The sequence below is a fragment of the Dermacentor albipictus genome, chromosome 3 (genome assembly GCF_038994185.2).
Source record: "Dermacentor albipictus isolate Rhodes 1998 colony chromosome 3, USDA_Dalb.pri_finalv2, whole genome shotgun sequence".
Lineage (NCBI taxonomy): Eukaryota > Metazoa > Arthropoda > Arachnida > Ixodida > Ixodidae > Dermacentor > Dermacentor albipictus.
In genome coordinates this window covers 65,131,088-65,153,358 of record NC_091823.1, presented here as the reverse complement: position 1 = coordinate 65,153,358, position 22,271 = coordinate 65,131,088, and the positions used below count along the sequence as shown (strand labels likewise).

General features: G+C 50.0%; 3 protein-coding genes across 3 annotated transcripts in view; 2 read left to right on the top strand and 1 right to left on the bottom strand.

Moving 5' to 3' along the window:
- The window catches only part of LOC135905543 (solute carrier family 22 member 6-B-like), a 9,468-nt gene extending 2,790 nt beyond the window's left edge, over nt 1–6,678 (top strand). Inside the window, exon 3 of the mRNA XM_065436500.2 lies at nt 5,215–6,678. Within this exon, the coding sequence (XP_065292572.2) occupies nt 5,215–6,576 (1,362 nt within the window). The 3' untranslated portion in view covers nt 6,577–6,678. The remainder of the gene's footprint in view (nt 1–5,214) is intronic.
- A 2,686-nt stretch (nt 6,679–9,364) lies between these two features.
- Nucleotides 9,365–10,228, top strand: LOC139057706 (uncharacterized). Its single transcript, XM_070536450.1, has one exon. The coding sequence runs from the start codon at nt 9,368–9,370 to the stop codon at nt 10,226–10,228; it is 861 nt and encodes a 286-aa protein (XP_070392551.1). The 5' UTR covers nt 9,365–9,367.
- A 4,480-nt stretch (nt 10,229–14,708) lies between these two features.
- On the bottom strand, nt 14,709–19,298 carry LOC135905544 (neprilysin-1-like). Its single transcript, XM_065436501.2, has 4 exons — nt 19,240–19,298; nt 18,261–18,365; nt 17,957–18,203; nt 14,709–17,064 (listed from the first exon to the last, which is right to left on the bottom strand). The coding sequence occupies exons 3-4, from the start codon at nt 18,194–18,196 to the stop codon at nt 14,875–14,877; spliced, it is 2,430 nt and encodes an 809-aa protein (XP_065292573.2). The 5' UTR covers nt 18,197–18,203; nt 18,261–18,365; nt 19,240–19,298; the 3' UTR covers nt 14,709–14,874.
- Nucleotides 19,299–22,271: the final 2,973 nt, after the last annotated feature.

Below are 22,271 nucleotides of genomic sequence, written 5' to 3'. Positions count from 1 at the left end.
GATATATGGGAAAGGCTTTCGGCCACACCAGGACTATTATCTGCTTACGAAGGCCTGAGGAAAGCTTTTCTCCTCAGCCTATTTCCTCTCCTGCCATGCAGTTATCGATGGATGGTTATCGATATTACTTGAGACTACAGCTTCACCGAACGCGAGCCGCCTTCTGCGCCTTGAGCCATTGAATCGGGCTGTAGTCGCGTGCTGTTGTTCAGAGGATTCGTGGACACGATTGTTGCGCGTGGTTTCATTTTGACACTTGCGGTGATGCAGATGTACGTCCAGTTGTGCGTCTTCGTGACTATTCGAGAGATGAGCCGAATTTTCACACAATGATACCAGCACATTTAATCCTTTAGAAGTTGAATGTTTTCGAGGTTGCTTGTGTGTTGCTCAGGCACGTGACGTGTAGACCTTTCGTCTACCATTGAAGCTTCAGATCACTAGCGGATGATTAGGACGAAAGACCAAACATAACCTGAGGGAAGGCGTGCAATATAAGCAGATGCAATATGATTTCATAAAAAGGTGTTCAACAATAATGCCGAGAGCCTTGCTAATGCAAACCGAAGGCTGCTTCGCCACAATAAACTTGTGTTTGTCTTCATGTTTCCATGTTTCTTCTGAACGAGTTTGTTGCATAGGCGTTCATAAAGTAGTCCTAAAGCTACAGATAGCTTTACACAATTCAGTCCTAAACAGCAACGTTGCTGCACGGATCGAGAGAAAAAGGAGGAGGAAAACACCGCGAAGGACGGGTAGACACAACGCAATTAATTTATTAACTAATGATTGAACTCAAAGACGAAGCACGATCCCGGAGGCTTCTCACCAGGACTCTGCACAGTTCCCTATATGGTGCACGGTTCGAAGGTATAGGGATGTTCGCACAATTCGGGGGGCGGAAAGAAATCCCGCACTGCAGGCAGAATGATCGAATTCTGCTCGTGTACTGTCCTCGCGTACAAGGGTTCGAGCTGACCTCCTCGTTTGCTATAGCGGACGAGTGTGCTGATGTAGGGGTCTCCAAGGGATCCATCCAAGCAGCGGCAGAGGAGGCCTGCACGGGCAACAGTACGCCAGGGCTGGAGTGTCTGCCGTATAAGGCGTTGTAATGGCGCTTCATACCGTGGAAATACGTCACGGCAGCAACCGAGGTGGGTGAACAGTGCCCGGGTGGCGTGCTGCTGGACGCTCTCCAGCATATTGGTCAGGTCAATCTGAGAGGGATTTGACACGGGAGAACGCGAACACGGAACACGGGAGAACACGGAAGAACTATATTCTAGTCTTGGAAGCACAAGGGCGCAGCGCAGAGTGCGCGGAAAGCCTCCGGGCCGGAGGATCTCGATGTGTGCACCACGAAAGCAAGCGTGCGACGCGCTTTTGGCCACTGTGTTGGGGACGTGCAGTGAAAAATGAAAAGTTGGGTTGACCATGACACCCAGGATTGCAGCTTACGGAACATTGCGCAGGAAAGAGCCATCGATCGCTTAACCGCTGAGGTAGCACTGCTGCGGTTGTGAAAACGGAGAACAACACTCTTAGTTTCGCTGATGGAAAGATGGTGGAATGACGTCCATCGGGAAACACGGGTGAGGTAGTCTTCCCGGTGGGCACAGGAGTTATCATATAACGAGACACGGGTCAAAATAGATTTGTCGTGCGCCTACTGCACCAGTAGAACTTCTTTCGACACCGGCATGTCGTTCACGTAGAGGGGGAAAAAAAAGAGTCAGAGCTAGCACAGAATCTTGAGGGACCCCAGAGAGGATGGGGTAGTACACGGGTGTTTTCGAATTTCGCCCCCATTGAAATGCGGACGCCATACTGTAAATAAGTTACCCGTCTTGCTTCTTCCCTCAGCATCACTATTATTCTAAACTGAACCTAAGAGGAAGTTTTAGCTCCTACACGGGAAATGAGCAATCCTTTCTTCTGACAAGCACTGCACCGAAATTAATGAGTTAAACAGCGATTTCAGAAAGCGAACTTTTATTTAGCTTCCATCTTTTTACATAAATTCTGAGAAAATCTGAAATTTCAAGAAACAATACCCGCAGTATACAACTCTATACCTCAGCAACTGAAAACGATATCGTAATTCTGTTAGCTGCACCTAATATTGCATTTATTGAGGACAAAAATGGTGCATCATGTGCCACCCTGAAATATACAACTAACTCCTAAATATGGCATTCGCAAAACCTGTACAAGCATTGCCACAACTTCACGTAAGTCGTAAATTCATATATAAAATTTGACCGATTGAGCTGCTCCATGGGATGCAGTTTATAGAGATGCGATATCAGTTTTTGATGCTAACTAATGCATTTGTAAACTGCGTACTTCTTCCTTTTTTCAGAATTACGCGTTTCCGACAATTCGTGTCAATAATGCCATGGTCTAACGAAAATTCTTATTGCAGCAATCACTATGATTTAACGTTCTCAGGTGCAACACGATCTCTCTTAAATGTAACAATTCTCATCCAGATCTGTTGAGCAGTTTTATAATATAATCATTTATGCGTTTTTCATGTATTTGGGAAGCTGGCATCAGGGATTAGGCCCGAGCTAAAGCTTCCACTTACACAATACATCACGCTGGTTTCGTAGGAAACCCACGAAACATAACCCAGACTATGCGGAACCTCGCGGCCGCAGGGGTGCACAAACAAGAAAAATCCCTGGATATGCAAAACGAAAGCTTCGTTTAGCCTGGTTAAGTCTTGGTTTCACTTCGTTAACCTTTGGTTTAGCTGTAAGTATTATACTTTGGTATACAATCATCGTTAAGCCAGATGTCACCACTGGGCCTAGGCAGGTGGTTAGACATGACAGACATGGCTAGACATGATTATGCTTACGTAGACAGTCATGCGGTGCCTGTTGTGCCACAGGGAAAGCGCAAGTGCTAGACATGTTGAGATGCCGCGAACATGCGCAGCGTAGAAGCACAAACGGACAGGGCGCTAACGCGGTCGCTACATTGAACTCGAAGGTGCGAAGCATATTGCGTTCCGGGCGCTCTCCAGTGAAGCAGATCGCCTGGCGATATCCGCGGCTTCGTCAGACTGCGCTTGGCGACGACGGCTCAAAGCCTCCCGCTCCCGCGCAACGCTCAGAGAAGACGCCCCGCCATCGCTCTCGTCCATGGCCAAGCTCGCACCATAGAAAAAGACATTCAACAAGAACGGACACTCCCTTGTGCCCAGCGGCCGAATTGACAGCAGGGCATCCAGCGGACGGGATTAATGTCTTCCGGTTCCGGTTTTGGGCGCGCGCGTTTTGAACGCTAGCTAGTACGCATTGAGCCGGCTGCGCTAATCGGCGCGGCATTTTTTTATTGCGACCATTATATGGGCACTCTAAGCGCATTTCTGCCGTTGGCGTTGCCGTCGCCGTGAGGTTCTGTATGAGTGAAAGCACGTGAGGGTGAGCTGGCGAATGCGGTTCAATCGCACGTGCTCGAGCGGGGAACGCGGCCGGATGCGTACCCTCCCCTGTCGCGTTCGAGACAGGGGGTCAGGCGAGTGAGGAGGGGCGTTCTACTTCTCTATGGTTCTACTCCGGCGGCTGCTAGGGTGCCTCGATGTCCTCGCACGCCGCTCCGTACAGAGTGCAGACAACCGCGGCGTCTACTACGGCGTCGGCCAGGCAAATCGTGGACGTCGTAGTGGACGCCTTTGGCGGACGCCGTAGGGACGCGTTGCCGGCGTTCGTGTGGCGATCTGTGACGTGGCTAAATCATAGAGAAAGAAAAAAAAAATGTCTGTGGCTTAGCTAAGGTTAAGCCCAGGATGCGAAACATACTATAGCCTTTATTTTAGTTGTTGAACCACTGTTTAGCCTGGTGAACTCATAACAGCTGTATAAAAGAGCGGCGCGCTCTCGTCGAGGCCAGTTGTATAGCGCGATGGCGGGAAAGGAAAGGGCCGCTCGTCAGACCGCAAAGCGCAAGACACTGTGGAGGAACGCTGCTGTTTAGCCGCGTACTGTGCACGTCGCTTGGCAAGCCGAACTTCTCGTTCTTCGGCCGTTTCCGTGGCTCTTCGTAACTTGCCCTTTGCGGTCTGACGAGCGGCGTTTTCCTTTCCCGTCATCGCCCTATACAACTGGCCTCGACGAGAGCGCGCCGCTCTTCTATACAGCTGTTATGACGCCCATAGAGTTTCCTACAAAATGTATGATGACGCCAGTGCCCTAGCGGGAGGAACGGGAGTTAGGCCGCAGTACCATCTGTGCGACCGCAGGCGAGCGCACGAGCTGAGATCCGGCTATGTAGCTACGCGGCCGCAAGCGAGCGCACGAGTTGAGCCTCCGCTTTTGCAGCTGTTATGACGTCATATGGTAGCTACGTGGCCGCGCGCGGCGCAGCAAGGAAGAGCGTGGTTGTGCGGCTAGTATGCTTCGCATAAAAATGGCTAAATTGCGCGCCCGCGCGCGCCTCATCTCCAAAGCGGTCTGTGATGTTTGCAGATTGCGCGTAGTGCCGTTAGCTTCGTATGCGCTGTGCTTTCGGCGTTTCGTTCGTGTTGAAGCGAGAGATGCATGACGGTCAATTCGCTTGTTGCTGCCGCGATTCTTCACGCCAGAATTTCGTCAGCGAGTTCCCGCGCTCATCGAGAGAGATGAGTTCATGTTTGCCTGTGCGCGCATGACACCGTGCTGGTGTAGTTAAAACACGCGTGCGGGCTAATTGACGAATCCATGACATAATGTGTAAGCGCGACTGAACAAGGACATAGAAAGATGCAGACACATAAAGACAGCGCTGTCTCTGTGTGTCTGTTTTTTCTGCGTTCTCGTTTAGTCACGCTTGCATATTCTACCATTGTTAATTTAGTTAGTAAGCGAATGTTTACAAGTTTGGTATACATCTCACACGTACTAGTCTTCAAAGTAGCTGAGCAATGGTATTCAGGGCCAACTGGTTTGAATGAGGCATGCAGGCGGTAAAGCTTATAAATAATAATCAGTAAATCATTTGTAATCTACCGTATACATGACCTTCGGTGCTGCAGAATCTCCGAAATGTCGTAGGTACCGCTGCAGGCAAAGAGAAATGATTTAGCAATAGAACCGTTTAACCAACTCTTCGACTTTCGTTTCCACGGAACAAACTGGTTCATGTTGAACAGCAATGCAGTGACCTGCATATAGATTCTGGATAGACTTAATAATGCCGTGACGTGAAATCTACTCGCGTGTGCAGGTCCAGTGTCTCGAGTGGGACTACGACCCGGAGAGAGCGGACGAGACCCTAGTGAGCCGCTGGAACTTGGTGTGCCACAGGCGCCCCCTAGTCGGCGTTGCTAACGCTGTCTACAGCGCAGGTGCCCTGGTCGGCATGTTTGGGGCGGCCTACATGGCTGCACATATTGGGCGCAAGCTCGTCGTCCTGTCGTCCACCAGCGCCTTGCTAATCGGAACCGTAGGGATTACTTTCGCAGAAACTTACGTAATGTATGTGACAACGCGGTTCGTCAACTCGGCAGCCGTGACCACCGTCGCCGTTACCTCAATCACCCTCCTGATCGAAGTGTCGCCGGACGACCGCAGAGTACTGTATTCCAGTGTTTCTGTGGGCATGGGGCTGACGCTTGCCGATTTTTGGTTCGGCACGCTAAAGCAGGTGCACACAAGCTGGCGTCTGCTGCAAGCTTCCATGTTGATGCCAACTGTGTTCCTGACAAGCGCCTTGTTTCTGGTCGAGGAGTCTCCCCGATGGCTAGTCTTCAAGCGCAAGCTCAAAGCTGCCGAAGCCGTGATGTTAGCGGCAGCGAAGACCAATGGTTTCTCCCTTCCCACCACGGCGGCCATGATGGTGAGGATCACGGACGAGATAGTCAGGAACCAGGAAGCGTTGCAGGCACGAACACCATTGGATCACGTTTTCAACGTCCACCGCAGCTTGTTCATCATGAGCATCTGCCACATCTCTGTCACATTCGCTTTCTACACCGTGCTGAAATCACCGGCGCTAAAGGGCGACGCTTGGATACGCTGGAATGCTTTGGTCGTCCAAGCTCTATTCTACTATCTTATGACGTGGACGATCAAGCGGTTCACTCGGCGGCAGGTCATCACTGCCTACCTTTTGGCTCTGGGCGGCATCGGTCTCTTCATGAGTGCCAGTGCAAGCGTGGATTTTGCACCGTCACTACTTAGCCAGTTATGCTACGCTGCCGCCAGAGGTTGCGCTTACGTGGCGATCGCGGTGAACTTGTGCTACGCTGCGGAACTATTCCCGACACCATTGCGCAGCGCAGCGGTGTGCTGGATCTTCGCGTGCGGCCGAGTAAGCGCTGTGGCGACATCTGTACTGTCGGCTCTCCAGGACGTCGGCCTGGAGGACGTCGAACTAGTCATTATGGCCGCTTTAGCTTTCGCATCAGCCATAGCGTTTCAGCACCTTCCAGAGGACTCTAGTTCAGTATCCATTAGCGGTACGTCACTCCTGAGGTCCATCAAAGGGTCAAGCGGGGAAAAGCTAGACCTGGGCTACATGCAGACGACACTGCAATCTGCGCAATATGCGAAAAAGAAAAAGGTTGGCAAGCAGAAACCCATCTGATCTTTAAGCAGCCCATGAAGGTCTACGTGTCCTATACCACCCCAACCACACCTGCGAACTTTACAACGTCGGTAGTTCTAAAATAGCGCAATAACAATGCGAATTAATCTTGTCTATCTCCGTTTTGCATCTGCATACATGCATGTGATAAACTGGTAAGACTGGACGCGCTCGCTTTTCCAACGCGCTTTCACACGTATATTATTTAGAAGTGTCTGATTAGGAAAAACTGGTTCGGAAAATGCAGCCTTTTACAGCGGCTGTCTTTTTTTTTTCAGCGGTTAATCAAGGATAGGCCAGCATATACGTTCTGGTTTCTAATGACACAGGTCGCATTCATAGTTTACAAAGGCTTTCCTTGCCTCTTTGTGGCGCGTCGTGAACTGCATGATGCCACAGAATATTTTTAGAAATAAGTTCGGCAACTAGCATCACATATTAGATGTAGACGAGTTAGAGAAGCTAGATGCAGCCTTAATGAACAATGCATAATCCTTCTGTCCAGAAGCTTCGCTTCTTTAGAGCGCAGCTCCTAGGCGCCCGTTCCTGCGTTGTGCGTCGGCGTAGGCGTAACTGCGAGAACCAACGCGCTCATCGAAGGATGAAAAAAAAAATGCGAGTGACGTTTCATTTCGTGAACTCCGGTGAAGCTATCAGCCCTTGGTGCGCCTCGACGCTTACACTACCCGCATCACAGATTGTATTCAAGACAGGGCTCGCGCGGCTGCGCTATACGCAGCAGCCAACGGAGTAGAACGCCCCCTTGTGAACATTCACTTACTAACCAAATTAACAAGCATGGCGTCAGCGCGCACAGGGAAACAGGAGCACATAACACTCGATGACCATGGACGCTCGCAGGAATTGCGGTAGCATCAGCGCGCGGAGTGACCTTCGGGCTGTCTATCCCTTCAATGCCAACTGAGCGGTGAGAATACATCGCACGTAAAGCTACAAGCCATCGGCCCATCTAGACTGTTCCCCCAAAGCAGATCGCTTTCAATATAAAGCCCGGGCGGCCGAATTACAATGACCCCTTTCCCCCCTACCCCGGTGCCACGCGCGTGCGACGGAAGACGGCGCGCCTTCCGCCACCTCGGCCTATACCTTCCTTCTCCGCGACGCGTCGCCTCATTTCTACTTGCCCACTTCGCTCAACCTCACCTTGACTTTCCACTAGGTGGTGTTTATTTGCTGCGCGCTCTGCGCGCTCCTTCGTACTTTCCCCGGCGAGCGATTCTCCTCTACGCGCACTTCCTCCTTCGCTTCCTTCGCGGCTTCGAACAAACATTCTGCGATTGCGCTAGCTGGGCAGTTAGTTACGCTTGCGCGTAAAAGAGAGCGAGCGCAGGGCACAGTCGAGGATGAAAGACGGTGATAGCGGATGATTAACCACGGTTATAACGAAGAAAGCTCGAGGAGTAAAGCGAAAGGGCGAAGAAGAGAGCGGAATCCCGCACGGAACACCGATAATTACTACAGACCTTTAGCGTGTCCGGTATTCCGGCAAGCGTGGGCGGTTTGCCGGTTTAGCGGGGCCGTAAACGTGAGCGGCCAGATTGGTGGCGCCAGCTGGTGGCGCAAAGCATAACGACACAAAGACAAAGCTAATTACTATATTTTGCTTAGCTGCTGGTGTAAATTTTCGACAGTGGCGTAATCGTGTTCACAATTACACCGCTGCGAAAAATTTGCGCCAGTAGCGAAGCAGGATATAGTGGGTTACTGCAGTTTCAGCTCTGTGCTTCATCTGGTTGAACTCTACGCTACCAGGCGGCTGCACCGCTCTGGCCGCTCACGTTTACGCCCCCGCAACTCCGGCAATCCGCCCAAACCGCTCCTGTTTACCGGAATAGCGGACAGGCTGAAAGTTTCCTGTCATGCAGCGAGCGCGTTCACCGATACAAAGCGCTGGTCAGGGCTTCGAACTCACTACGCATGCGCTACTTCACCAGCACCGCCACCGCTAGAGAATGCGCTCCGCGCGATAAAACATTTTTCATTTACAGGTATTAGGAAATTCGGATGGGGCCCCTAGTCCGGGGATCCTATGACGTGTTCGTCGATGACCCGTGCCCCTCGGATCAGTGCCGGGCATACCTCGAATGTACCGCCGCGAACGACGCCTTCCCACTGCTTTGTAGTGCAGGAGGCAAGAAGGGTACGAGAAGGGGTGGAAAGCAAGGAGCGGTGTATTGTACAGTAACGTGCAAGGAGGTGGCGGAAAAATCACATCCTGGATGCAACGGCCGACCAAGATAGCAACACTGTGCAAACGAAGAGAGCAGCGCAGCTATAAATACGTTCCCTTCTAATCAATAAAGCATTCTTTTTGTAGCCACGACCATGTGCATTACGCTCGATACATGGTGTCAGAAGTAGGATCGCTCACGGGACCATGACCGACCTGCGCCCGCCTGAGCCACTCCGAGTGGGCGACAACGCTGCAGCGTCCTGGCAGACATTCAAGCAACGCATCGAGCTGTACCTGATAGCAACTGAGCCCACGAAGCCACGCAGTAAGGAGCAGAAAGCTGCAATTTTTTTGCATGTTGCGGGTCAAGAAGCAATTGACGTGTTTAATACTCTGAACCTATCACCAGAGGAAGCTAAAGACTACGATGTTTTGGTTAAAGCATTTGAAAACTACTGCTTGCCTAAGTGTAATGAAACTTATGAGCGATACGTGTTTCGCTCGCGTCGTCAGGCACACGGAGAGCCATTCGAACAGTTCTTTCGGGATCTGCAACTAAAAGCGAGAACGTGCAACTTCGGGGATTTACGAAATTCCATGCTGCGGGATCAAATTGTCTATGGCATTTGCAGCTCTTCCCTGCGAGAAAAGCTTCTTCGAAAGAAAGACCTGATCCTAGCCACAGCGGTGAAATGCTGCAAAGCTGAGGAACTTGCCGAATCGCAAAATAGGGCGTGGACGAAGGAAAACAAGATTGAACCTGTATTACGAACGCAAGCTAAACGCGGACGCCAAAAATGCCGGTATTGCAACTTCTCGCATGCGCCAAGGAAGTGTCCGGCGTACGGCAAAACATGCAACAAGTGCAGGAAGCCTAATCACTTTGCCGCCTGCTGTACGAGCAAGCGAGCAGCCGTTGATGACGTGGTCGAAGGAGCGGAGAGTGACAGTGACTTCGACGTTCTGGAGATCAGGACGACGGAAAGCAAGCGTGGTCCCGAAAGTCGCGACTGGATTGTAACAACGAGCATTGAAGGAACTGATGTGCAGCTTAAGGTCGACACGGGAGCACAGGCTAACTTGTTGCCGCGTTCGCTGTTCAAAAGGCTCGGAACTAGACAGCAGCCGTACGCCACGAGGAGCATCCTGCGCCATTACGGGGGCGGCGAAATACCGCACAGTGGAAAAGTTCGCCTCGCCGTGCACTTAGGCAAACGGCGTGTACTGCTTGAGTTCTTCACAGTAAAGAAGAAGCAAGCTATTCTGGGCCTCGGGGCAAGTGAGCAACTTGGTCTGGTCAACAGAGTGAACTCGGTGGACAGCAGCGAGACATACGGAAGCCTAAAGCAGGCATTCCCAAGGCTATTCACGGGCATAGGCAGGACGCGGCGCGAGAACAAAATGGTGCTCCGGAAGGACGCTGTCCCTGTGGTTCAGCCAACCCGGCGTGTGCCTTAAGAGTGGACACTTAAGAGTATGCATGGACCCGCGGGCAATTAATAGGGCGGTGAAGAGGGAGCACTTTCAGTTGCCATGCCGGGAAGAAATCGAAGGTGACCTAGCGCATGCAAAGTATTTCAGCAGACTCGATGCAAACAGTGGGTTCCACCAAATTCCCCTCGACAAAAAAACATCAGAAATCTGCACATTCAGTTCACCGTTTGGTCGGTATCGGTATCTCAGACTGCCATTCGGTATTGCTTCTGCACCCGAAGTTTTCCAGCGTACAATGAGCCAGATATTCGACGACCTCCCGGGAACACGTGTGCTGAAGATGTGCTAGCGTGGGGTTCTACGCGAAAGGAGCACGATGAACGCCTGTACAAAGCGCTGGAAAGGGCACAGGCAGAGGGCCTAACTTTGAATGCAGAAAAGTGCATTTTTGGACGTACTGAAATCAGCTTCTTGGGTGATAAGATTAGTTCCAAAGGTATTGAGCCAAATCCCGACCTGATAAAGTGCCTTTTAAACCACCCTCCGCCAACGACCAAGAAAGACGTTCAACGCTTGCTTGGCACCGTGAACTATTTCGGGAAATACTTGCCACTGTTGTCAGCCCACACTGAGGCCCTGCGCAGCCTGATTAGAAACGACACACTTTTCGAGTGGACGCATGCTCACGAGCGTGAGTGGGTGCTGCTCAAAAAGATGCTGACGGAAGCACCCGTCCTGGCTATCTTTAATCGCGAGCTTTCCACGAAACTGTCGACGGATGCGTCAGCATTTGCACTCGGAGCAGTGCTTTTCCAACAACATGGAAAAGACTGGCGCCCGGTAGGCTACGCATCGCGAGCACTCACAGAAACTGAGTGAAGGTATGTACGTCCAAATAGAAAGAGGCCCTGGGCATAACATTCGGCTGTGAAAAGTTTAATGATTATGTTATTGGAAGACATGTCGTTATCGAAACCGACCACAACCCATTATTGGCTATTTCAAAGAAAGAAATAGGCGACATGCCACCCCGTCTGCAACGACTATTTCTTCAACTGCTGAAGTACGAGTTTGAGTTGCAGTATGGTCCAGGCAGCAAATCGGTTGTTGCCGACACCCTGTCACGAATCCCATCGCAGAAACAACCAGAAAAAGGCTCAACGGACGTTGAAGTTCATGCCGTGGGCGTTCTGACTGCCGTTGTTGGACCAGCCACCCTATCTCGTCTGCAGGTAGCAACGGCCAGTGATGCAACGGCGCAAGACGTCATTTCCAGCCTGCAGTCGTCAATACCTATAGAAGGTGAGCTAAAGTCCTTCGCACAAGAATTTTCTGTTGTCAAGGGAGTACTCCTCAAGGGAACCAAAGTAGTCGTACCTGCAAGCATGCGAACAGAGATGCTGCGACGAGTGCACCAAGGGCATCTCGGCTTAGAAAAATGCAAATTGAGGGCTCGCAAGTTGATGTATTGGCCAGGAGTGTCAACAGATATTGCCCACTTCATTGACAGGTGTGACGTTTGCAAGAAGTTTGCGTATCGACAGCCTGACGAGCCCCTGTGCCAACGCACCGTTCCAGACATGCCATGGGTGAGGGTTGGTACAGATCTTTTTCAACACGCCGGACAGCATTATTTAGTTGTCTATGACGCCTACTCTAGTTTTCCAAAAATCGAGCATCTCAAGGATACCTCTGCAACGACTGTCATCCATAAACTACGTCAGATCTTTGCAAGACATGGGTTACCACTAGAAGTTTGCAGTGATGGCGGCCCGCAGTTCACGTCAAAAGAGTTTGAAGATTTTGCGGCTCGTTATGACTTTGTGCATACGATTTCCAGTCCCTATTTTCCCAGGTCCAATGGACTCGCCGAGAAGGGCGTACAAGTGGTCAAGCGGCTTCTTGGCAAGACTGAGAGCAAGAAAGAGGACTTCTATTTGGGCCTTCTCAATTACAGGCTGTGTCCTCTCGAGGATGGCCGATCACCATCGGAACTGCTAATGGGACGAAGTCTCAGAATGCTACTTCCAGATTTTTCAGCGTCATCATCAGTTCCCGTCCAAAAACATGTCCAAGCAAGGACCACAGGAAGAACACTAACTCCACTATAGAAGGGAGACGTCGTCCGCATCCTTGGAAATGGTAGATGGGAAATCAAGGCGCAAGTCCAAGATCTCGTGGCCCCAAGGTCGTACACAGTTCTGACAGAGGATGGCCGGGTTTTCCGTCGAAATAGACAGCACCTTCGCAAAACATCAGAAGCGTTCCATCGAGCCATCCATTACCAGGTGGATGACTGCGACGACACCGCTGACTCATCTTCGAGCGCAGCCTCGCAGCAGCCGCCTGAACCTTCGCAGGCCGCACCGGATCGACCACCAGCAGGCACATCCGGCACATCAAGGCACGGTACAGCACATTTCTGCTATTTCTGAAAAATAAATGCCATGCAAATATGTTAAGCGGGCAACTTACGCAGGGCGTGTGGAAGCAGAGCTGCATTAATTAAAGCGCACCGCAGGGTCCAGGCGCCACTACGGAAGCTGTCCACCGTCAAATCAACACTTCCCGGCCCGCCGCGTTAGCTTTGCGGCTATAGCATTGCTAGGGGCCGTGGATTTGATCACAACCGCGGCAGCCGCATTTCGACGCGGGTGAACTAAAAGACACACGCGCACATAGATTTTGGGGCACGTTATAAAACGCCACAGTGCCAAAATCAACCCGGAGTCCGTAACTACGGCTTGCCTCATAATCCGATAGCGGTTTTGGCACATACAACCCCCATAATCCTATTCAAGTTCATTATTTCTGCCACAATGCGATGTGTCATGCGCGGCAATGACAATGCTCAACCCTCTAGGAGGTTGCGAAATATGGCGTACAACAACGCCTCGAGCAAACAGCTCTCCCTGCGTGTTCTGTGTACTACGCATACAAACAGCAGTGCACGGTACACGCAACATAGCGTTTAGCATCTACTCGCCTCTCTCGTGTTAGACTAAACGTCGAAGAAATTAAGCTTTCGCCGTCAACATCACCGCTAATTATCACGAATCGAAGCAACCAGCACAGCAAGCTTCGCTTACATTGGTTGCCACAGTGCGTGTAATCTGCATAATTTTTCTTTCCCCCTGTATTACGTGCCAATGAAAACCAAGATCTGACTATGAGATACACCGTTGTGGTGCCTCCAACTTAATATTTACCTCCTGGGGTTCCTTAACGTGCATCCAACGCGCGGCACAAGGGCACTATCTGGCATTTAGCCTCCATTGAAATGCGGCCGCCGGGCCCGGGCTTTGACTCTGCTACCTCGCGCTTAGCCGCGCAACGACCTAGCCACTACGCAACCACGGCGGGTTTTCAACCGACTCGCCGTCGACCTCACGGTATACAGCACGTGCTCGTTATAGTAATGCCGTTCTTATTAGGTAAGGTCATTTTCATTGTTAAGTCTTACATTTGCCATAATGAAAAAAAAGGAAAGAAAGAAAGAAAGAAAGAAAGAAAGAAAGAAAGAAAGAAAGAAAGAAAGAAAGAAAGAAAGAAAGAAAGAAAGAAAGAAAGATGAAACTGCGTGAAATTGCAGGAACAGGAGCTGCTGTGGTTTTGCCATCTTTTAATTAAGGGCACGACTTCCGATGGCAAGGTTGTTATTTTGAGCGTTAGAACATTCCTTTCCGTAATTTTCAGCGCGATATATAATGCCGGATACATCCTTGCAATTTAACCTCTGAGAATCCTAAAAAGAAAGAAAGAAGAAACGCCTGTAGGTATTTGACTGCTGCACGTGAGTGAGTGAGTGAGTGAGTGAGTGAGTGAGTGAGTGAGTGAGTGAGTGAGTGAGTGAGTGAGTGAGTGAGTGAGTGAGTGAGTGAGTGAGTGAGTGAGTGAGTGAGTGAGTGAGTGAGTGAGTGAGTGAGTGAGTGAGTGAGTGAGTGAGTGAGTGAGTGAGTGAGTGAGTGAGTGAGTGAGTGAGTGAGTGAGTGAATAAATAAATTGTATTGCAGGTCCGACGAAGTCGCGAACTCGTCGCGCACCCGGCTTGTCCCACGTCGGGACCGGCAGGTCTAGCCCACCGGCCCGCTCGCGGGCACACCGCACAGCCAGGATTTGCTTTTCTAGATCGGGGCTACGCAGATTGCTACACATGGGGAATGATTCTGCTTTAAAGCAAATTATGTGCATTCAGCCGCTCGCACCATGGAAATTGCGCAACGACAATGCAGCTTGTCATTCAGCGCTCAGAACATGCAAGTTTTTCTATTCAAACAACTTCCACATTCACTCTACTCGGCAGATTTGGCTGGCTTCAGCTTATTTAGCCCTCTTCATGGAATCAAAAACCCAGATCCGAAGTCGCCTCTTTGACATGATCACTAAAATTAAGCCCAAATCGCAGAACGTGCTCTGCTCGTTACGGAAGAGAGAGACATATTCGCAAAATGGCAGAAACGCTACGAGCGCTGCATTGCTGTGCGCAGAGACTAGTATATATATATTCTGTTATAGAATATTTTTAATGAACGCAGAAAATTACTTTCTTTAAAACAGAGCCAGTATCGAGACATTTTTATGGCACCCCATATAAACACAATGAAGCAGAAAAGTTGGGGGCTATGGCATCAGTCTTCTGTCATTAAAGCATATATAATACGTGATTTTAATTAGTCCAACGCGGTCACCGAGAAGACATGAGGGCATTGAACTTCAGGCCTCATGGGCGAGCCTGTAGCACACGAAAATGTCTCGGCAAAGTTCACGTCATGCCTAAGAGGCAAGTTGCAGCGTGTCATCGCTGCATCGTGGTCTTCTCCGCACGACCATATGCAGCCGAAGACGAAGAACAGCGCCGATTCAGACATGTCGGGATAATCCTCTAGTATGGTCTCGTTCACCCCGTGTCCAGTCTGTCTTCTGAAAGTCTCCCAGAGAATAGAACGTGTCAGCATTGCCGACACAACATCCATCTTGATGTCGCCAGCATCCAAGGACTGCTCCTTCAAGGTGTCTGACATACAACGCCACATAACTTCAGTTTCGGTGAGAACTGCCCCCTCACATGCTTGTTTGTTCAGAACGAGTTCTGAGAGCAGTCTTCCGACAATTCTGGAGCCAATCCCAGCGATCTTGATTGCACTGGGGGCATCCACTGCATACCATGGTGAGTCCAGGTAACTGGCTTCCACGTCCAGTCTCCAAGCACTATCGAGACTCTCGCCATTGTTGTCTCCGAAGCAGTCGTATTTGTACCTTTCATCAAGTGCGGACACGTATGGCGCCGTTCTTATCCAGTTCGTTACAGCGCTGAGCGTCATGTCAGGATAGCTCTCGTAGGCGTCTTCAAAATACTCAGGCCTCGTTCGCCTGAAAAGGCCTGTGTAGGCTGCTGCTGATCTCTCGAGGGCGTCACTCGTGCAGTTGTTTGCAAGGATGGGAGATCTCGCACGTGAAAGAACGTCGACGAAAGATCGGCCGATTCGCTGCATCAGCTTGCCAACGTCCTCCCTCACTTCGACGGTAACGACGTCGTCCAGATACGGGTACTCGAGCGCGTAGTGAAAGATGCGGTCGCTGTTGGCAAAGCAGCGCGTCCGATGAGTTTCCAGAACGGCGTCTTGAGAACGAGGACTTACCGATGCGGCTATGATGCGCCTGCTGGTGAATGGCACGAGCACTTGGATGCATAGCCAGCCGTAGAGTTCCGCAAAATCGCTCTCACCGAGCTCCTTGTGCAGGGCGAACACGGCCCGGGAATAACTGCGATCGTGAACGACGACCGGGACATGGTCATTGTAGGAGCCATTCAGAAGAGCACTAAACGCTTTCAGCCAGCGCTCTTTCGAAATAGCCGGCGCCAGGCTCTGAATACCCGCTAGGTCGGTGAACATTGTGCTATCTTCAGTTCTCGAGCGATGAGCCGGGAGCAAAGCTTTCACGAAAAACATCAGCGTGGTTTCCAAGCGTGACATTTTGCTGGCTTTTTCTCGAAAGTCCGAAGTATTTTTGCGCCGTGAGAAACCCTCGTACACAGCTCTAAAATACTCTTCGTATTTCGCAAACGTCATGTCTTTAATGCGCCTTGTGCTTCCCGCCAAAAGCGAGGCCACGTTCTCCGGTCTTCTAATGACTGCCCGTTGCTTGGGACCGCTCTCCACGGTCACTTCTAAGAGCACCGGTATGTTGACGACCCGAGACATGTAGAGCATGCTCTCCAGGACGTCCGACTCGGTGGAAGCGTTCGCGTCGGCACCTTCGTCCGGCCATGCGATGCCGCCTTCTGCCAGGACTTCTGCCACGTACGCCGTCTGGTCGTCCCACTCCGCGACAATGTCGTCGCACGCGACAAGATGCCTCGCGGCTTTCTGCACGGCGGTCTGTTTTCTAGTTTCCAGCGCGTACGGAATGCGCACGGCTTTGGCTCGTCTGGAGACGTTGCTCAGGAAAGCAGAGGTGAGGGCCTGCGCCACGCTCTGACCCGGGTGCTTTGTTGGCCACGAGCCGCACACGTACGCGTGGAAATCGTCGCAAGGATCGTTTCTCGTGTCGAGGGCTTCTTTGAGCAGCGACCCCATGCGGTGGCAGGCCTCTCTTCCGCAAGGCGTCACTTGTGTCGAGGAGGGGTCCCGGACTTCCAAACGGCGAGCGCTGTCGTCCCCGCTCCTGGACGCGTTCCTAGTGAACATTACCAGACACAGTGCGGCCAGTACGACACCGAGGAAAATCAGGCTCGACGTGAAGACCAGGCAGGTCCGGCCGGGGCTGCGCTGCGCGAGACGCTGCAGAGACGTGGTGGCGTCGTGCCTCTGCAATTCGTCTCCGACAATGCTCTGCCTTGCTCCACCGGCACAGATACCCTGGAAGATGGAATGCGCGGAACAATAGCGATCTTTCAGTTCGTTGATAAGTCTACCGGTTCAAGAGTATCACGTAACTATATACTAGCCTGTCTTATCTACTGCTTAGTGCGAAAGCAGATTTATTTATTAAACGTAAGGCGCACAGCTTATAAGTTCGCACCCCACAGTGCTCTTTTAGACATGAAGTTCTTCGTGTTATTGTGTGAGCATGGCTAAAGAGTCGAAACGTACAGTCCAGCGATTGTCCGCGCATTTGGGACTAAATCCAAGGAAAAACAGTAAAAATCCAACAGTACACCACACGTTGAAGCCCCGACCAGCGCCATTAGGAGTGAAACGCACGCAATTGCTTTCGAGCGTAAAGGAGAAAATACTATCCGCTAAGCTGCATCATAGTTTCGCATTTACGCTTAATGCGGGCAAGTGCAGGACACTGACTTCATCCAGTTAACTTGCAACTTGGAGACGAGGAAGCGCTGCGTGAGAAAAAAAAATAATTTTAGCAAAGTACGAGCGACTGGCTAAATTAAACCCAGCAAAGCAATACAGTTGCCTATTGAGGGCAAGGTTACGTTCATTGTATAACGCTCAATCACGTTTAAATGCAAATTCGGGGCTCCGACGCAGGTTGCGTCTCTGGCACCGCGAAGTCGGCCGCGGGACTCTCTTGAACAGCCTCGCTGTATAATTACGGCGAGAGAAAGAGCGCGCCCCGTGCCAACTCACGCAGTTACACGCTCGCGTCACAATATGCGAGCGTGTGCCCGCCGCGCCCGTTGACGCTACTGTGGTCATCCGAAGGCGGGGAAGTGAACCCGGCTCCGCGCGTAGCTGAACTGCGCGGTCATATAGTCTCTCCACGTTCCGTTCAAGCGCAGTATCGCTTTACCGGCTGTTCGGCGACATTTGTTCCAAGGGCCAGGTCTCGTCGCTCGCCTCCGACGCCTCTCAACGATCGCTGACGCCCCTTGATCCCGGCGGCAGCCCCTGCCACAGCAGCACTACCAGTGTACCCGCCGCACCGCGCATTGCTCACGGAGGCAGCCTTCTTGGAGAGCGCCGGTGGGTGCGAAGCGGCTCTCGATGGATCCTCCTCGAACGGAGGCTTGTATTGCGAGCGGCTGGTCATGGAGGATCTGGGTTTAGACGGGCGAGTTACGCAAAGCTTGGTGTAATCAACGAGAACGACAGACCTTGCGAATCCGATGACGAACCTGCTGAGAGAGCGCAGACGTTGAGCTTTGAGAACGAACGAGACGGTGAAGGTGCCGTCCGTCAAATGCCGAGTTCCGTCCTTGCTGGAAAAGTGCGCAATAAATTAGTGCTGGACGGAAACAGACAACGAAGCCGGAGAGCGCACAGTGGGAAATAATTCTTATGCTTGTATTGAAACGTGAATAAGTAAGGAATACGGATAGAAATAACAAATAAGGATTCACTTAGTGGACGAGGAGGCACTTTGCCGCATCCCTTGTGCATTACCCGAGTGCGTTGCTATGGTGGTCACTGTGTTGCCATGTATACGTTCTTGGATATTTATGTGTGCGTACAAGATTAGCGCTGTGAGTGTAAATTAGTGTCGGAGGGACTTACTTTTTTGTTTGTTTCTATCATCGAGGTCATCCGCCACATAGGTAGGGTGTTCGGTTTCCTCCTGTGGAAAGTTTGCTGGTCTAGTTTAGTTTAGCATTAAAACATAACACTCAAATTCCCCCAAGCGTTCTACGGTTTTATTTAACGTTCACCTCATACGGTTGTAAATATGGAAATATTCAAGTTCCTTGGATCGGCATATTCTTCTCGCTCATAGCAGTAAATTAACGCATCACAGTGTATGCGCGAGATTCGTTGCCAAATTTAGCTGCCAAGACTACGCATGGTAGCCTATACCTAAGCAGATCTTTATAAGAAAGTCCCAATTTTATTAAATTCACACATGCCAAAAACATGACATCTCACGCATTACTGTCACTGATAAACAACCCTGACGATCCGTTAAATCGCTCGATGATTTTACCCGAGTTAACAGAAGGTGCAGATGAAGTCACGCTGATTGTGCATACAAGTAATCAAAAGCTGACAGACCTACACCGCCCAATTTTCGCCATTGATAATTTAACCCCTTGTCTTGCCATCTGTGCGTGTGCCTTGAGACGACTTATCTTGAATTACCTGCAGTTGCGGGCTGGAAAGTCAGTCTTGCCCAGGCATACGCTCGTCTTCTTCTTCGACTGTTCTTACAACACTAGGGCAAAAGCGCGAGATGATAATGGGGATTACTATGTATGGCTCTAGAGGGAAACGGAAGCAAATGATTTATTCTGTGAGAAAAAAATGCCTTAAAGCAAGAATAGTATGTTGTTGAGCAGTGAAACAAACGAAGTTATCGGCTGTCCATAAATAATCTTTATGACTTCATACTTTATTAATTCTAATATATATATATATATATATATATATATATATATATATATATATATATATATATATATATATATATATATATATATATATATATATATATATATACATATAAAGAACTTGAGTGGTGCTTCAAGGTAAACAGAACAAGTATTTTATTTCGACAGTTTCGATCGGTGGACCGATCTTCATCAGGGTTTACAAAACATGGCAGTTCGACCCTGGTAGTGAAGACACCAGACCGGGTGCCCGGTCTGGTGTCTTCACTAAGTGCGATGCGAGCGAGCGCGGCATGGACGTCGTCCTATGCCAAAAGGGAGAGAGCGACGAGGAACACTCCGTCCTTTACGCAAGTCGGAACCTCACTAGTCGAGAACAGGCATACGGCGCTACTGAGAAAGAGTGCACATACGTCTCCTATGGACTGTTCAAAAATTGTGTTGATATCTTGCGGGCTCGAGGTTCGTCATCGAAACGGATCATTGTCCTCTGAAATGGTTGCGGACAACGTCTTCCAAAAATGGGCGTCCCCTAGTGCGCTGGAGTCCCGCTTTGCAGCACGCTATAATGCGCTATAAAAAGGGGACTGCGAGTGGTAATGCCGATGGCTTGAGTCGAAGCCCCTAGATCGAGAGTCAGTCTCAAACGTCTCCCAAAACTCGTGTTATTTGGCCTGACGTAAGATTGGAAACGTCTTATTCTGGTTTAAGCAGTTCGGTTGAGTCATGTCTTAAGAAGCGTATAACAAGTTCATGTATGTATTTAGTGCTGCGGAAGTTCCGTAAAACTGTCACTTTTGAGTGGGAAATAAGCCTGGTGGAGCTTAGCGAGATTTCATGTCGCGCTTGTTGGCTGAGCGGCATAGTCTTAGTGTAGTTCTGCCGACGCGTACTAGGAACTAGAAAATGTTGCACACCCTTCTAAGGCGTCTAGAATTGGACTGAGACGTTGAGCGACGTGGGAAAATTCCCAAAATGTTTCGTGCACCAGAGAGCTGTGCGACAACCGACGGCGACCCCAAGCACCAAAATTTGTCATCTCTCTGGCCAGCGGATGTCGTCCCCTGCCCATCGGGATCTCCTTCGGCGGCGGGGAAACCTGTTGCGGTTCGCTGTGGGCGGCGATGAATGAAACGGATGCCAAGTGCCTGAGACACGACGTGCCTAATCGCCACGCTCGTCAACATGAAAAGACTTGTCCGTCGGGTGTGTGCAACGGGATTGCGCACCAGTGCAAAGCCTACTCTCTCCTACGTCTACCACCTCTGCGGCAGGCAGTTGTTTCTCTCCGAATTCCTCTGTGTGGGCTGAGCTGGGTGTTGACATGACGTGACCTACGTTCAACCCATTTACGTCAGGGAGTGGTTTTCCTCCGTATTCCTCTGTGTGGGCTGACCAGTGTGCTGACAAGGAACAAGAGAGAATGAGGTTGTCTGGATGGTGGAGGGTATAAGAAGGCTAGCGAGAGGACACAGACAGATCTTCGCTGCCCATGCGGGCAGGAACACACACGCTGAACGTTTTTGTACTTATCGGCTTGGAGCGCACCGCTCACCTGTAACGATGTATTAAACTTCTGTTATTTGTGTTTGCGTCATCTCGTCTTCCCTGACGAACGCTCTCCGACCCACTTGGGGTAGAAAATGTAATTAAAAATCCAAAGGTGTCGTCAAGCCCTGGCCCGCACCTGGTTACTGCAATGTTTTTGAAAAACACTTCTGTTTACTCATCTTTAATACTTTCAAAAATATTCCAGCAATCTTTGGACACGTATCAGCTCCTTTCAGACTGGAAAATTGGAAGGGTAGTTCCACTTCACAAGTCCGGCAACAAATGCTCTCCTCATAACTACCGCCCCATTTCTCTCACTAGCATTCCTTGTAAAGTACTCGAACATATATTATTCTCTCGCTTAAAAAAACACTTAGACGATAACTCCTTCTTCACTCGCGCACAGCATGGTTTCCGCAATAGTTTGTCCTGTGTGAAACACAACTGCTTTCGTTCACTCACGATCTTCGTCTTATTCTTGATAAAGGTTCATGCGCAGACTGTGTTTTCTTCGAAATTGCAAAGACTTTCGACAAGGTATGTCACATACTACTCATTTTTCAGCTTAGTAAACCAAACCTTGATCCTAATCTGTTTGCATAGTTAGAGCACTTTCTTCTTAATCGATCACAGTTCGTTGCATTTAATAACGACTTCTCTTCATTTAGCCTTGTTGAATCTGGCGTTACTCAAAGATCCATTGTTAGGCCTTCTACTTCTTTTTAATTTACTTTAACTACTTACCCAATGAAATTCCTTCTAACATTTATCTCTTTGCCAATGATTGCGTTATTCTTCGTGAAATTTCTGACACCGCTGGTACTATCATTCTGCAAAACAACATTAACGCTGTCTGTAACTGGTGCGACTTGTGGTTAATGAAACTAAACCCATCTAAGTGCAAAACCAGGCGTGTAACCCACCGTGAACTTCTTCTTCCGACTTATTACGTTACTAATACTGCCATGGAAGCGGTTAAATCTTACAGATACCTAGGTGTCCATTTAACCTCTACTTTTTCCTGGTCTTTACATATCGACAGCGTTATCAATAATAGTAATAACATGTCACCTTATATCCGTCGAAACTTCTCTTCCGCTCCGTCATCATTAAAGTTAATTTTGTACAAGACGCTAATTAGAAGTAAATAAAATAGGCTTTATCAGTTTTGGACCCATATGCTGAGACACTAACCCAGTCTCTCGAACGTGTTCAAAATAATGCCTCGCGTTT